A 14386-nucleotide genomic window follows, 5' to 3' on the forward strand; every position below is an offset into this window, starting at 1 on the left:
TTACTAGATGTTTCATAAACCAACATTTTGCAGCACTGCTTAGTGGACAATTTACAGCGCTGCCTTATATCGACTCATCTCTAAATTTCGCGCTTCAGCATTTGATTGCGGTAAATATTTGGCGTGCAAATTGTGCGATGGAGCTGCCAGTTTCCGAGCTTAATATACGAGATTTGGTACGTGACCTATATGGTCGTGCCTTAAATACAAAGGGCTCAAAGCAAGAGCTAGTCGAGCGCCTCGTGGCAGCACGGCACGAGAGAGCCGAGGCCCAGGCCCAAGGCTATGTGCGACCCGGCCGGCCACCAATTTCCAAATTTGGCGTTTGTGTCCAACCGGATGATTTTGCCAGTATTGAGTGCATGACAGATGATGAGTACACGGCGTATTCAAAGAAGGTGCAATGGCGCTTGCGACGCGTACATAAAACATATGATAATATGGGCTTGGAGTACTATCATCCCGGCGTGCTGCATCGCATTGACCGAAGTAAGACATATACCCTGAACTTAAATGAGTTTTGGGTGCGTAAGGAACCGTATGTGCATAAGGTACATAAGTGAACAATAGCTTGAATATATTTATGAGCAACTGAACACGTTTTGTAGATGTTTGTTGTCTTTGTAACGCGTACCAATGCCGAGGAGCAGCGTCTGTGCTATGCGCGAAGCTTGGCCATGCTGAGGGATAAGAACTTGACTGTGGATCGCCTGAGAATGCCGGTAAGCCAATGTCGTATCTAAATAATTTATATTTTAGACATTCGTACTAAATATTGCAGCTTATTCGAAATGATGAAATGGGCAAAGCTCTATCAAATATCATGCTGGAAATCGAAGATAATGGCTTAGAGAATTATGTGGCTATTGTCGCGCCCAAACAGCAAGTGATTCTGCAAGCACTGCAAGAGCTTAGAAGAGTGACTAGGAAAAAGTTGCCACCGATTGTCTTGGATAGTTGCCAAGTTCACAATATATTGGAAAATAATTTTTGTGCCAAGTCTGCGCGTTGCTTATACCAGCTGCAACATGAGAGATTTACGGAAAACAACTACAAGCAACAACTGGAACGAATTCAAGAAAACTACACACAAAATGTTACTGCAGCTGCTTTGTTAAAGGAGTACATAAAACCATTGCCTGATGTTCTGTTAGCCATGTGGAAAATAGAAGAGCATAAAGGTCAGGCCGTATGCTTGGCTCGCTTGAGTAACGAGAGATTAAATGTCTATAGCGCTCAGGCTCAAAATGATTTACCGCCAATAACATTTGACGAGTGCACAGCTGGCGCAGGTTTGCTCCAATTGCTGCTCTTCGATGCCTTGTGGTGTCTGTGCGATGCCAATGAAATCGAGGAGAACAATACGACGGCCATTCTAGAGCCCCCACTGCCCGACGAGTGGCTGCCCTTATTGAACTGACTTATAGTAGACGCTTATCCCTCGACCCTCACTCGTAAATAGAGAGCTGCAAACAATCCATATAACTGTCAAGCTTATATGTCTTTGAAGATAAGCGCCAGACTGGATATAATCTGGGAATCTTTATTGTGGCAAATGACGTCAGATAACAGTACATATTAGATATTTTTAGATATTCTCATCAAGCTTTTGCAGCTGCAGCGTGCTGCCCAAGTCTTTTAGTGTGATATCCTCCAGGCTCTTGGCTTTCTCGTCGTCAAAGATTTTGAGATTCTTAGCATGATACCAGACCACAATGTTCATAAAACCGCCAAGCAATATGCAAGTGCCAGCCGCCAGATTTAAGGCATATCTGAAAGTAGATTAAAATGAAGATTGATATGGCAAATATGTTAAGGAAGGCAGCAGCCTGCACCCACCTCAAGGATACTGTGTCGTAGAGCCAGCAGTTGCCTTTGTTGCTGCACGTTTTGCCCCACACCAAGCAATATTTATCTATCAGCCAGCCATAGAAAATGGGACTGGGTATGAAGCCGAACAGCGAAGCCACCATGCTGCCCAAGCCCAAGGCAAAGCTCTTGTCCTCCGGCGGTATGCAGCGCAATGCTATGAGCAGATTCGTTGACTTGCTGCTGGCGCCGACGAGCTTCAGGAAACACATGACGCCCAAGAAAAGGAGAAACTGATTGAAGCAGTCCACATGACAGGCGCCATCCACTGCATACTGCAACTGTGAGTATAAAGTGAGTTTGTAGATCAGATGCAAATAATCGAATTAATTTCCTATTTACTTCAACTCCAGTTGTTAAATTACTTGGATTAATGCAGTCACAGCCCGTGTATAGAGTGCGCTCCAGTTGATCCTTTGTTTTGGCCGTGCAACCAGCATGGCAGGCAGATATATAGGTGACATTATCGGGACTGCAGATGGGCGCGTAGTGCACATATTCACAGTGACAGGAGACGCTGCAGCCATCACCCACTGTGGCCATGGAACTCAGCTCATCGCTGCCTTTGCAGCCAATGGCAACAAAGCCCAAGATGCCAGCCACTGTCAAAAAGTCCACCGTAGCATTCCAGGCAGCCAAGGCTCTGGCACTGGGCTTGTACTTGGACACTACAAACCCGGAGAGCAGTACGCCCGCCGCAGAGAAGCCCAGAGCAACGGTACCCGTGGCCATGGTGGCCATCGAGGCCGATTGCTGATATTGGGTCTCAATGTACTTGGGCGTAAATATCCAGTAGACCATGTAGCCAAAGAAGTAGAGTATGGAGGCAATCGTATTGTATACATAGACCTTGTTGGTTGCCAGCTGCTTGATCGAGTGCCACATGTAGCCCAGTGAAAAGTCCATTTCCACAGTTGTATTTGGTTCGCCAGCCTTTCGGTATTTCAAGCGTCTAGCCTTCGAGCTGGGCAGCTCCTTGGGAAATAGTGTCATAACAAAGGCAATAAGGGCTGTCATGGCGGCCAAGATGAGCCAGCCGAGCCACCAGGCGCCCAGCCAACGAGGATCTTCGGGCTTGATCAATGGCTCCGCTGTCGGCTCTATATACCAGCGCAGGCAAAGCGAGGCCAAGGAGTAGCCTATGGCAGGACCCAGCATGCGTAGAAAAGTGGAGAAGCCTAGAAAGTGAGTCAGATAGTAAATTAATGCAAATTAGCTAAAAATTCCGTTTCGGATTTACTAAGCATTGCTGGCGTCTTGGACTTGGTGGTGTTGTCGTCCATGTAGGCTAGGCCCACGACTAGAAATAGCGCCTGACCAATGCCCAAAATGAATTGAGCTAGAAAGAGAATCATTTGGGGCACCCAAGTACTGTCCTCCTGTATGCAACTCGATGTCTCATTCATGCACAGCTTCTGATCTCTCTGTGAACTGGTTAAATGTCCACTCAAGTTCTGATAAGCTCCATGATCACGCGTTAGTTTCAAGGCATCCTCGCCAGCGCCATAGATAAAGTGCAGCGAGCAGTTTAGCAAACAAAATATGACGATTGTAAATAGACCTGAAAGTGCGATTTACTCTAAGTTGAAAAGTTCTTTACATAATTTTTTTATTATATATGTATATTATATGTATATATATGTATATATATGTATATATATGTATATTTACCCAAACCCATCCAGCGCGGTCGATGCACTTTGCGCAGATAATAGCCAGTCAAGGCCGAGGCAAACATGGTGCTCATATCGTTGCCCACCGAAATGATGCCCAACGTCTTTGTGGGTATCTTGTAGCGCTTCTCCAGTGTGGTAATTGTGCCATTGAAGTAGGCAAAGCACATGGCCATGAAACAGCCAGCGATGCCATAGATGGTCACATACATTGTCTCTGTGGCGAAACTGCGAAATATTTCTATATATATAAATACTTCCTTGGGTAAACATTCACTTGGCTCTACCTCTGCAGCGTAGGTCCTTTGAATATCCAAAAGCCGCAGGTTATATCCTTGCCATCATCTAGATTTTCGCTTAGCTCCTGCTCCCGCTGGGCATCCTTTAACTGCTGCTCCTTCTCATCAATGGCCGTTAGCGTGCTAGCATCATTTAGAAATGGAGCCACTTCACTTGGATCCTTTGTATCGACGCTCATCTTGCTGAACTCTCTCCATTCAAGCGCTCTGTGGAACTGATCTGGATTTTCTCTTAGTTATCAATTCAAATGAGATTTGCATTATCTCTGGGCATCAATAAAAACGGCCTTTCTGATTACGCAGATGCAATTTATGAATCTTGCAGCCTAACTAAGCTGACTCGAGATAAGATCATATACATATATTGTGTAACAGAGGCAGCATATAAACAAACATTCTAAGCGAATTGAACAAATATATCTATATGTATTTCGTGCGTCTGTTAAACCCATGTCAAAATATAATTTCATCAATTCCATTAATGAACTGTATTTAAGGCTACTTGTCAAGCGCTTTGATTCTTTGGCTCTTTTTAAGTAGCTCTGATATATTTTGCTTATCTCTTTTTGTTTACCTCAGACACACACACACTGAGTTATGAGTTATCATTTAGTTGAGCCACTAATATAAAAGTAATCTAATAAATATTTGCTTTTATTTTTAGATTGTTGGAATGGCAATGACAGACTAAAACTGCTTTCAAACTCGAGCAAATCGCCGCAAATGATCATACGTTCCCTTCGCACTCGTCAAACTTTCAAACCTATTTAATTCTTGGACTCTGAATCCTGTTGTTATGCTAGTAATGTGTTAAAAACGGGAAATCGGGGCTTAATGGAATATCCTCTAAGTATTTCCTTCAAGTATTTTCTCTAAGTATTTCCTCTCAGTATTTTCTCTTAGTATTTCCTCTTAGCCTATCCTCTAAGTATTTCCTCTGAGTATTTCTTCCAAGTATTTCCTCCAAGTCCTTAATGCGTTGCTGAGGCATCCCACACCACTTCACTTCACTTTACTGCACTGCACGACTGACCCCCACCGGGCCTGGGCGACTGAAGAAATGCTGCAGCTGCTGCCCTTTATATAGGTCGTCTTACACTCAGAGCCTATGCGCTCACATTGAGTTGAGACCGACGACAGGTAGAGATCGTGCAGCCGAGCTTGAACTCACCAATGGGAGCTCTCTCGGCTGCTTCTCTGCATTCTAGCTTCGCTTTACTCGAGTATAAATATCAAATGATCACATATAGACAGCCTAAATGATATTCTGTAGTTCTTCTTCATCCCTTCCAGAGAGACAGGCTATATGTCTGTACAATTCCTACATTGAATTTTTCCCTTTTTTCATTTTCCTAACTATTGCACAAACTAATTATGAATTCAATTTTAGTATACTTTATTTTTAATATTAATCTTTTCTATAAATTTAACATAATTTGTTTTAGTGACTCACAGAGTTAATATTAAATTATTTCTAAGACTTTTCTACATCTCTTGTTGCTTCCGTCTCTTGGACTTTGCTTTCCAAGCTAAAGCTATCGACTTTACTATCTGCTTGATCCGCTTCATTTGGCTCCTCATCGAATATAAGCAAATCTGAGGCATTGCGGTAAACGCCAATATTCAAAAGGCCGCCGAGGAATATGAAGAACGCTGCCGTCAAGTTGAAGGCGTATCTGAAGTGAAAATTGAAATAAATTGAAGTAAGCTACAAATGGGATGAGCAACACATCAGCTTACCTTAAGGACTCGGTGTCGTAGAGCCAGCAGTTGCCTTTGTTGCTGCACGTCTTGCCCCACACCAGGCAATATTTGTCCAGCAGCCAGCCAAAGAAGACGGGACTGGGCACAAAGGCGAACAGAGAACTGATCAAGCCGCTCAGCCCCAGGGCAAAGCTCTTGTCCTCCGGCTGTATACAGCGCAGGGCTATCAGCAGATTTGTGGACTTGCTGCTGGCACCGACGAGCTTGAGTAAGCACATCACAACGAGGAAGACGAGGAACTGTTGGGTGCAGTCCACGGGACAGGCGCCATCCACTGCATACTGCAACTGCGAATACAAATTTAGAGTATTATTATCGTAGATCAGCTCCAATAATCTAATCAAAGAATTTACCTCAACTCCAGCTGTTGTATTCTTTGGGTCAATGCACTCACAGCCTGTGTACAAGGTGCGGTCGAATTGATCCTTGGCCGTGCCCGTGCAGCCGGCATGGCAGGCGGATATGTAGGTGACATTGTCGGGGCTGCAGATGGGTGCGTAGTGCACATACTCGCAGTGACAGGAGACGCCGCAGCTGCCACTGACTGTTGCCATGGAGCTCATATTGTCGCTGCCTTTGCAGCCAATCACAACATAGCACAAGACGCCTGCGACAGTCATGAAGTCCACGAAGCCATTCCAGGCAGCCATGGCCTTGCCACTGGGCTTGTACTTGGACACAACGAAGCCAGAGAGCAGCACGCCCGCCGCAGAGAAAGCCAGAGCTATAGTGCCCGTCGCCATGCTGGCCATGGATGCGGAGGTTCTATATTGGGTCTCAATGTACTTGGGCGTATAGATCCAGTAGGCCAAGTAGCCAAAGAAGTAGAAACTGGAGGCGAAGGAGTTGTACATGAACACCTTGTTGACCATCAGGCGTTTGATGGAACGTATCATGTCGGTCATGGAGAGATCCTTGTGCTGCTTGGGATTCTGGATGCCAGCTTCCTCTAGTTGAATGCGCCGTGCATTCGAACTGGGCAGCTCCTTGGGAAACATAAACATCAGGAAGGAGACTATAAATGTGACGACAGCTAGAACGAGCCATCCAATCCACCAGGCGCCCAGCCAACGAGGATCCCCGGGCTTGATCAGCGGCTCCAAATGCGGCTCAATATACCAGCGCAGACAGACAGAGGCCAAGGAGTAACCAAGGGCTGGGCCCAGCATGCGGAGAAAAGCAGAGATGCCTGAAAGATGCGAGAGGAATGAATGTGTTTGTTAAATAATCTCCAGTAAGATATATGACAGGTCTCTTATCTTATCTCTTAACTCACTTAACAACGCTGGCGTATTCGCCTTCTCTGTATTGTCATCCATATAAGCGACGCCCACAATCCAGAACAAGGATATGCCAATGCCTGCAATAAACTGGCCCACGAACAAAACAATCGGCGGCACCCAAGTGCCATCGCTCTGTTGACATCCCGATTCCTCGGACATGCATAGTTTGTGCTCCTTGTGTGCAATTGCCGTGTATTCAGCAACCGTTTCGAAATCCCCAAATTCACGTGTGAGCTTTAGCGCATCCTCGCCAGAGCCATAGGCAAAGTGCAAGGAGCAAGTGAGCACGCTGAAAATGAATATCGTGAAGAATCCTGAAAGGTCAAGGATACGAAAATGAATGACTATCAATGGGTTCAGTTGGTGTCCTACTCACCTAATGCTATCCAGCGTGCACGGTGTCCCTTGTGTATGTAGTAGCCAGCCAGCACAGATGTGATCATCATGCTGACATCGTTACCAACGATAATGAGGCCAGATGTCTTTGTCGGGATCTTATAGCGTTTCTCCAATGTCGTCACAATGGCATTGAAATAGGCCAAGGCCATGGATAAGAGACAGCCACCGATGCCATAGATTAAGACAAAAGACTTTTCCGTTGCCATGCTGTAAATTAAGTAAATCTTCAGTTTACAGCTAGCCTAGCTTAGCCTATCCATAGCCAGCATACCGCTGTAGCAGCGATCCTTTGAATATCCAAAATCCACATCTGATATCCTTGTGCGGTTTTTCCTTCCGTGGTTTGCCATTGTTCTGCTTAGCATTCTCGAGAAAAGGATCCTCCTCTGCTTGATCTGGTTTCGTTTCGAGACTCATTGTTGAACCGACTCCATCAAAACTTGTAGCCCGACTAATTGCTAACTATTGCCAGACCATTATATCTAGGCCAACAGTTGACAAATTGTGCATCCATAAAGATCAACTAGCAATTATTGTTTTAACAACAGTAAAACTTTTGCCATATCTTGTGTATATACCCCGTTAAGTCAACGAACATATAGTATAATATAATAATGACATTATCATTTGTATTCACGCGAGATATCAAATTTTTGAGAGGATGAGCCAACAACTTTCATGAGAGATGAGATGCTTTTTTTGTTTTAGGTAGATAATTTCTGGGTGGTAAACGGGTTTATATAAATAGCTATACGATATTTAACGTTTGACATTCATAGTAAAAAGTGTGTAGATATTTTGTATTTAAACTGTACTCAGTAAGCTATGTAAGGATTTAAATAGAAAAACAGAGATCGGGAAAATCGGAGAAAGATTCGAACTCCTTAACAGATGGAAAGAAGAAGAAGAAGACTTAGAGAGGTGAATGTTGGATAGAATAGAGGTTCAGGAATATATTGGGCGAATAGATAGAGGGATAGATAGTGGAGAGACTGAGTGATGGGCAACAAAGAGATGGACTGACAGTGATGGGAAGACTGATGTGGATTAATGGAGATGGAAGGACAGATGGACAGAGATAGCGAGATTGATAAACAGTGAGCTAGACTGCCAGAGGCATACACAAACAGACAGATGGATGGAATGGGTTTATTGTTGCATTGACTGGACTTATTAAATTAATATACACATAAGTCTTATACTGCATATAACCTCGTACTGTTCTAGATAGATAACAGCTATGATTACATAATATATTAGGTGGTTCACTGCATGGATTATAAAAGTCACCCCTTAACACCTTTTTGAAACTCGCGTGCTACTCTGTTTATCTCGGACAAATTTAATAAGCCAAAAAATCGCAAATCACTCGGCTAACCTCCGACTTTAATATTTGCTTAAGCTTTTTAATATTTAGATATCAAATATTATTTTTATTTTACTTCGCTAGCTGATAATTCGTTTAATTCATATTGTTGTGAGTTCTTTTTGTGCTTTGGCTCTTCTGGCTCAGTGTCGAATATCTGTAAATCTTTGGCATGATACCAGACGCCAATGTTCCAAAAACTGCCAGCAAATATGAATGAAGCAGCCAAAAGATTTATGGTATAGCTACATAGAAGACGGGGTTTATGCAGCTGCAATCATGACTAAATAGTTTTTGTACTTACCGTAAGGATTTGGTATCATAGAGCCAGCAATTGCCTTTGCTGCCGCACGTTTTGCCCCAGACCACGCAATAGCTATCCAAAATCCAGCCAAATAGAATGGGACTGGGTATAAAGCTGACTATGGAGGCGACTACATTGCCCAGGCCCAGGGCAAAGCTCTTGTCCTCAGATGACACGCAGCGCAAGGCCAACAATAGGTTAGCTGTTCTACCGGAGGCGCCAATGAATTTCAGAAAACACATGACGCCTAGGAAGATGAGAAACTGTTTATAACAGTCCACCGGGCAGGGTCCTTGTCGTGCTGATTGGTACTAAGGGAGGGAGCAGAGGAAAGATAATAAGATTTATTGGAAATGTGGAATGTGAAGACAAGTGAAAGTTAAGATTGTACTTTTAAGGTTGGAGAAAGCAATTTAAATTATAAAATAGGAAGTAAGTTAGAATAAGTCTAGTGTTACATCTACTTATATCTAAGTATATCAAAGCGTATGCCAAATGAATACTAGTAGACTTACCTCTGTAACATTTGCGATATCCAATGTGCCAATGCACTTACAGCCTGTGTAGATGAGTCGACCCAGTTCATCCTTCAGTTTACTGTTGCAGCCGGCATGACAGGCAGATATATAGGTAACATTATCTGGACTGCAGATGGGCGCGTAGTGCACATACTCGCAGTGACAGGAGGCGGTGCAGCTGTCAGGCGTGCTTGGCGACATGGATGTCGTCTTATCGCTGTCAGCACAGCCGATGAGCACATAGCACAAGATGCCCATTACCGTAAATATATCAACGATGCCATTCCAAGCGGCCATTGCCCGGGCGCTGGGTTTGTATTTGGAGATCACATGGCCGGAGAGCAAGACACCGGCTGCCGAGAAGGCCAAAGCGACTGTACCCGTTGCCATGGTGGCTGTGCTAGCCGATTGTTGATATTGGGTCTCAATGTACTTGGGCGTAAATATCCAATACGGCGTATAGCCGAAGAAATAGAGAATTGAGGCAATGTTGTTATAGACATATACCTTGTTTTTGGCCAATCGTTTGACGGATTGCATCATGTCAACGAGGGATAACTCTGTCACTGAGTGAACGCCAGTGTCGGCTCCATTTGCTTTCAATCGTCGAGCCTGAGCACTGGGCAGCTCTCTGGGAAACAAGTATAGAAAAAAGGCAGATATTAGCATTATGATGGTCAATATGATCCAGCCGATCCACCAGGCGCCCAGCCAACGTGAATCCTCATTGCTGATCAGCGGCTTTAGCTGCGGATCTATGTAGAAACGCAGACAAACGGATGCCAAGGAGTAGCCAAACGCTGGACCCAACATGCGCAGAAAAGCAGACCAACCTGTGAGGGAGTGAAAGCAATGAAGAGAGGCTTAAGAGGCTTAAGAGGAATAGATTCGGAAACTTACTAAGCATAGCCGGTGACTTGGACTTGGTTGAATTGTCATCCATATAGGATAGGCCCAGTGTGTAGAAGAGTGAACACCCGATTCCAGATATAAATTGGGCCACAAACAACAGAATTATGGGCGCCCATTGACTTGCGGTCTGCACACAGTCGGGCAATCGGGATTGACAGAGTGTGGGATCCTCCAGGGTGGCATTGAGAACACTTGTATTCATATATTCATGGGTGAGCTTTATAGCATCCTCGCCAGCGCCGTAAATGAAATGCGGAGATGCCATCAGCAGGCAGAAGATCGCCAAGATGAGAAGCCCTTGATATATAAGAGAATTAGAGAAAAGGAAATCATGGAGAAGAATGTGTATCAATAGTGAGAAAAAAAACGAGAGATAAAGGAGGCTTGGGAGAAAGAGAAAAACAAAAAAAGATGGGCTTACCTAGAGCAACATATTTCGGTCGATGACCGCGACCCGCGTAGTACCCTAAGAATGCACAGCTCAACGTCGTGCTTATATCGTTGCCCACCGTTATGATGCCCGATGTCTTCGTGGGTATCTTATAGCGTTTCTCCAGCGTTGTAATCGTGCCATTGAAATAGGAAAATGCCATGCCTATAAAACAGCCGGCGATGCCGAACAGCACCATAAACATGTGCTCCGTGGCCCAGCTGCAATGGGAATTACTTGAGAACGTAAAAGAGAAATGTTTTCCTTAGGAAAATACCGTTGAATGCGTGGTCCTTTGAATATACCAAAGCCACATTGGGTATCCGAGGTGGATAGCTCCCGTTTCGCATCTTTTTTACCATTAGGAGCTTTCAGGAATTCAGTCACTTCAGTCGCCTCATCTGCCATTGTCGAACTACAGAGCCAAACTGAACTTTGGCAATTACTAAAGCTCATAAAGTGCAACTATAATTATGCACAAAATGTAACCACTGTCTATATCTATATAGATAATAGCTATAAAGTCTTGTAATTAACGTAATCCCACGCGAAAACGTAATTTTAAGATAAGTTGTCTAGGCTTCTGTACATGTGCTTTATGCACTGTCTGCCCGACTTTTATGTAGATTATTTAAGTAAAGGCGATAAATACAGTAGTTACTCGCTAAAGAAACTTTTCAATGTCTCGATTAATACCGAAAATTTGCATATAAATAGATAATATGTTACATTAACACTAAATAAATTTATTGATTTTCGTAGACAATTCTTTGGAACTCCTTAACGATTAATCTTAACGTGTGACCACTGTACGTATGTCTTAGTGTAGTGAAATGAGAGCCTTGACGGTTGCATTTATCACACGATCTTAACCGTCATAATAGTTTATTATACCGACAGACTCGCATCATTAAAATCTCGCATATATAGGCACCAAAATCACTCACAATCTTTAGCTTAAAGATAACATTATCTTACAAATATATATATATATATAGATATATATGTTTAGTTTGTATTTTCTTGTTGTTTTTTTTTTTTTTTATAAATTATTCTAGTAACTTATATTTCGGTATTCTTTTCAGCATTGACCTCCTCCTCGTGCTGCACTATTTGCATTTCGACTTCCTTGACCTCCTCGTCGAATATCTTAAGATCTTTCACATAATACCAGACACCAAAGTCGAAGATAGCGCCCAGGCTAATGAAAACAGCTGCCGTAAAGTTGAGCGTATATCTAAATCGAATGCGATTATTAATAGATCAATCAATAATCATATAGTATGTATAAAGCGCACCTCATGGACTCTGGATCGTAGAGCCAACAGTTGCCCTTGTTCGTGCACGTTTTGCCCCACACCAGGCACATGCGATCAAAGATCCAGCCAAAGAATATGGGTCCCGGTATAAAGGCAAACATCGAGCATAGCATCATGCCAAAGCCCATGGCCGCCGTTTTGTCCTTCTCTGGCACACATCGAACGGATACTAGGAAATTGGATGCTCGGCCCGCAGCGCCAATGAACTTCAGAAAGCACATCACTGAGAGAAACGCGACGAACTGCGTCCAACAGTTGACAGGACATGCGCCTGGCGTGGCCTGACCAGCGGCGAGTTGCTGAGAAAGAGAGAGCAAATAAGGGAATGAATTTATGGAGATACGAAAATGAACAGAAAAGTACTCTAGATCCATCTTTAGTATACTTCAGCAACTCTACAAAACTTACCTCCAAGTACTCCATGGATAATGCGCTTTCCAGTGCTGTGCCCGTTAGACCTCTGCTGTTCGCCTCATTGGCCAAATCCAGTGGAGTTAGGCGATTGAAGGTGCTATTTCTTGTGCCCGGTATGCAGGAGCAGTCATAGAAGACCTACAGACAAACAGTAGAGACTATAGACACATATATCGTCAGACCCGAATGCGAACTACCTTTTTGCCATCGGGACGTACATGCTCCATCTTGCAGCCGGCATGGCAGGCGGATATATAGGTCATGCTATTCTCGCCACAGACGGGAGAGTAGCGGACATAGTCACAGGAACAGGCCGAATTGCAGGTGACACTGTCATTCACGGCGCTATTGTGAATATTCACAATGACCGAGCGTTCGTTATCCGGACAACCAATGAATGCATAGGTCACAACGCCAGCGACAACCAGAACGGCACAAATCACATTCCATGCGGCCATGTAGCGTGCCTTGGGCTTATAGCGGGATATGATGAAACCGGAGAGCAGTACGCCTATGGCGGAAAAGGCCAGGGCCACCGTGCCCGTGACCATGCTGGAGGTGGCTGCCGACTGTTTGTACTGCACCTCGATGTACTTGGGCGTAAATATCCAGAACGGCGTATACCCAATCAGATAGAAGATGTTCGAGAGCGTGTTGCACATGTACGTCTTGTTGGTGGTCAGACGCCGGAACGTGACCAGCATGTCGTTGAACGAAGCCTTTGGCTCTGCGGCCGATTGCTCAGCTCTCGCTTCCAGATCTGCTGTCAGCTTCTCCTTCTCTGTGCTCTCCTTTTGCTTGAGCGAATGACGTTCGCGTCGTCGCTTTTCCTCCACCATGCGTCTGGCGGCGGCACGGGGCAGCTCCTTGGGAAACATCGACAAAAAGATGCCCGAGCATGATAACAGACCGCCCATGACTAACCAGCCCAACCACCAAGCGCCCAGCCAGCGTGGATCCTTGTTGTTGATAACCGGATGCAGTTGCGGTGCGATATACAGGCGCAGACAAAAGGATGCCAGAGCATAGCCAATAGCCGGACCCAGCATGCGCAAAAAGTACGAGAGACCTGCAAAAAAAGACAAGAGAACACAATCATAAAACTGAGATGGGTGAGTGAAATATGAATACTCTGCTCAGAGCGTCAAATGAGGTATACATGTGTTGGATTTGACTGTCTTTAAGAAGCGTATTGACACTCTTTTTAGAAAGTCCAATTGGGGTATATACATATGTGCCTAGACTGTCTCTTTTCAGATGGTCAAATGGGGTATATATTTTTGATTTGTTTTCCCTGTGCTGTTTGCAAAGTTTACCTATCCCAAGGGTAAACAAAATTGAAATTTAATATCTTCTTTTCTTCTACAAGCTCTGCGTTTTTGTTTGTAGTATTTCAGTACCGCCTCAAAGTAGTCTAGTATAAATGTAGCAGAAAGAGTCTCCGTACAATTGATCTAATTCTTTCCTGTCTAGAAATGCTTAAAACATTTCAGTATTTAAATATTCTTTAAATATCCCAAATGATCTTTCATTTACATTCATTCAGTTCAAGGGGAATATCCCTAACTTCTTTTACGCTTTCTCATGCCTTACATCATGACGTATTTGTCTTTCATCAAAAAACCTGAATAGTCTCAAGAAGATAATTAATTTTGCCCTATCATTCGAGCCATAACTAAACGAGTGATAAGAAACGGAAGCAGTACTTCTGGCTGTTTACTGAGGAGTAATCTCGTCACTTATCTCGTAGACCAACACGACGCCCGTTCTTTTATTGGAGTCGTAAAGCCATAAGAAAAAAGATCTGCGCACTATTCACGTCACTATTTTGAAAAA

At 44.0% G+C, this 14386-nt stretch overlaps 6 protein-coding genes across 7 annotated transcripts in view; 2 read left to right on the forward strand and 4 right to left on the reverse strand.

Annotated features, from left to right (window-relative positions):
- On the forward strand, window positions 1-1536 carry LOC108653635 (uncharacterized). The gene is made up of 3 exons (XM_018104282.3): window positions 1-551; window positions 609-722; window positions 782-1536. Exons 1-3 carry the CDS (start codon window positions 138-140, stop codon window positions 1418-1420), a joined length of 1167 nt encoding a protein of 388 aa, XP_017959771.1. The 5' UTR covers window positions 1-137; the 3' UTR covers window positions 1421-1536.
- Window positions 1502-4198, reverse strand: LOC108653625 (solute carrier organic anion transporter family member 74D). The gene is made up of 6 exons (XM_018104267.3): window positions 3830-4198; window positions 3541-3770; window positions 3110-3430; window positions 2212-3047; window positions 1840-2150; window positions 1502-1772 (listed from the first exon to the last, which is right to left on the reverse strand). Exons 1-6 carry the CDS (start codon window positions 4018-4020, stop codon window positions 1589-1591), a joined length of 2073 nt encoding a protein of 690 aa, XP_017959756.1. The 5' UTR covers window positions 4021-4198; the 3' UTR covers window positions 1502-1588.
- Window positions 4199-5271: 1073 nt separating this feature from the next.
- Window positions 5272-7950, reverse strand: LOC108653627 (solute carrier organic anion transporter family member 74D-like). 2 transcript variants are annotated; one of them, XM_018104271.3, is made up of 6 exons: window positions 7559-7941; window positions 7265-7494; window positions 6882-7202; window positions 5959-6794; window positions 5582-5892; window positions 5273-5517 (listed from the first exon to the last, which is right to left on the reverse strand). In XM_018104271.3, the coding sequence occupies exons 1-6, from the start codon at window positions 7702-7704 to the stop codon at window positions 5316-5318; spliced, it is 2046 nt and encodes a 681-aa protein (XP_017959760.1). In that variant the 5' UTR covers window positions 7705-7941; the 3' UTR covers window positions 5273-5315. The 2 variants fall into 2 exon arrangements, with proteins under 2 accessions (XP_089118718.1, XP_017959760.1); XM_089262592.1 differs by having other exon boundaries at window positions 5272-5517; window positions 5582-6794; window positions 7559-7950.
- A 722-nt stretch (window positions 7951-8672) lies between these two features.
- LOC108653628 (solute carrier organic anion transporter family member 74D) lies at window positions 8673-11496 on the reverse strand. The gene is made up of 6 exons (XM_018104273.3): window positions 11095-11496; window positions 10809-11038; window positions 10376-10684; window positions 9473-10308; window positions 8958-9268; window positions 8673-8898 (listed from the first exon to the last, which is right to left on the reverse strand). Exons 1-6 carry the CDS (start codon window positions 11271-11273, stop codon window positions 8721-8723), a joined length of 2043 nt encoding a protein of 680 aa, XP_017959762.3. The 5' UTR covers window positions 11274-11496; the 3' UTR covers window positions 8673-8720.
- A 339-nt stretch (window positions 11497-11835) lies between these two features.
- Oatp58Dc (Organic anion transporting polypeptide 58Dc) overlaps window positions 11836-14386 on the reverse strand; it is a 110081-nt gene continuing 107530 nt past the window's right edge. Inside the window, 4 exon segments of the mRNA XM_018104266.3 lie at window positions 11836-12054; window positions 12116-12435; window positions 12545-12688; window positions 12748-13619. Of these exon segments, the coding sequence (XP_017959755.1) occupies window positions 11880-12054; window positions 12116-12435; window positions 12545-12688; window positions 12748-13619 (1511 nt within the window). The 3' untranslated portion in view covers window positions 11836-11879.
- The window catches only part of dve (SATB1_N and homeodomain domain-containing protein dve), a 96143-nt gene continuing 95289 nt past the window's right edge, over window positions 13533-14386 (forward strand). The window contains exon 1 of the mRNA XM_018104262.3: window positions 13533-13662. The gene's annotated coding sequence lies outside the window, so the exon portion shown is untranslated. The remainder of the gene's footprint in view (window positions 13663-14386) is intronic.

The sequence above is a fragment of the Drosophila navojoa genome, chromosome 5 (assembly GCF_054131105.1).
Source record: "Drosophila navojoa isolate 15081-1374.11 chromosome 5, UAZ_NAV_1.0, whole genome shotgun sequence".
Classification (NCBI taxonomy): domain Eukaryota; kingdom Metazoa; phylum Arthropoda; class Insecta; order Diptera; family Drosophilidae; genus Drosophila; species Drosophila navojoa.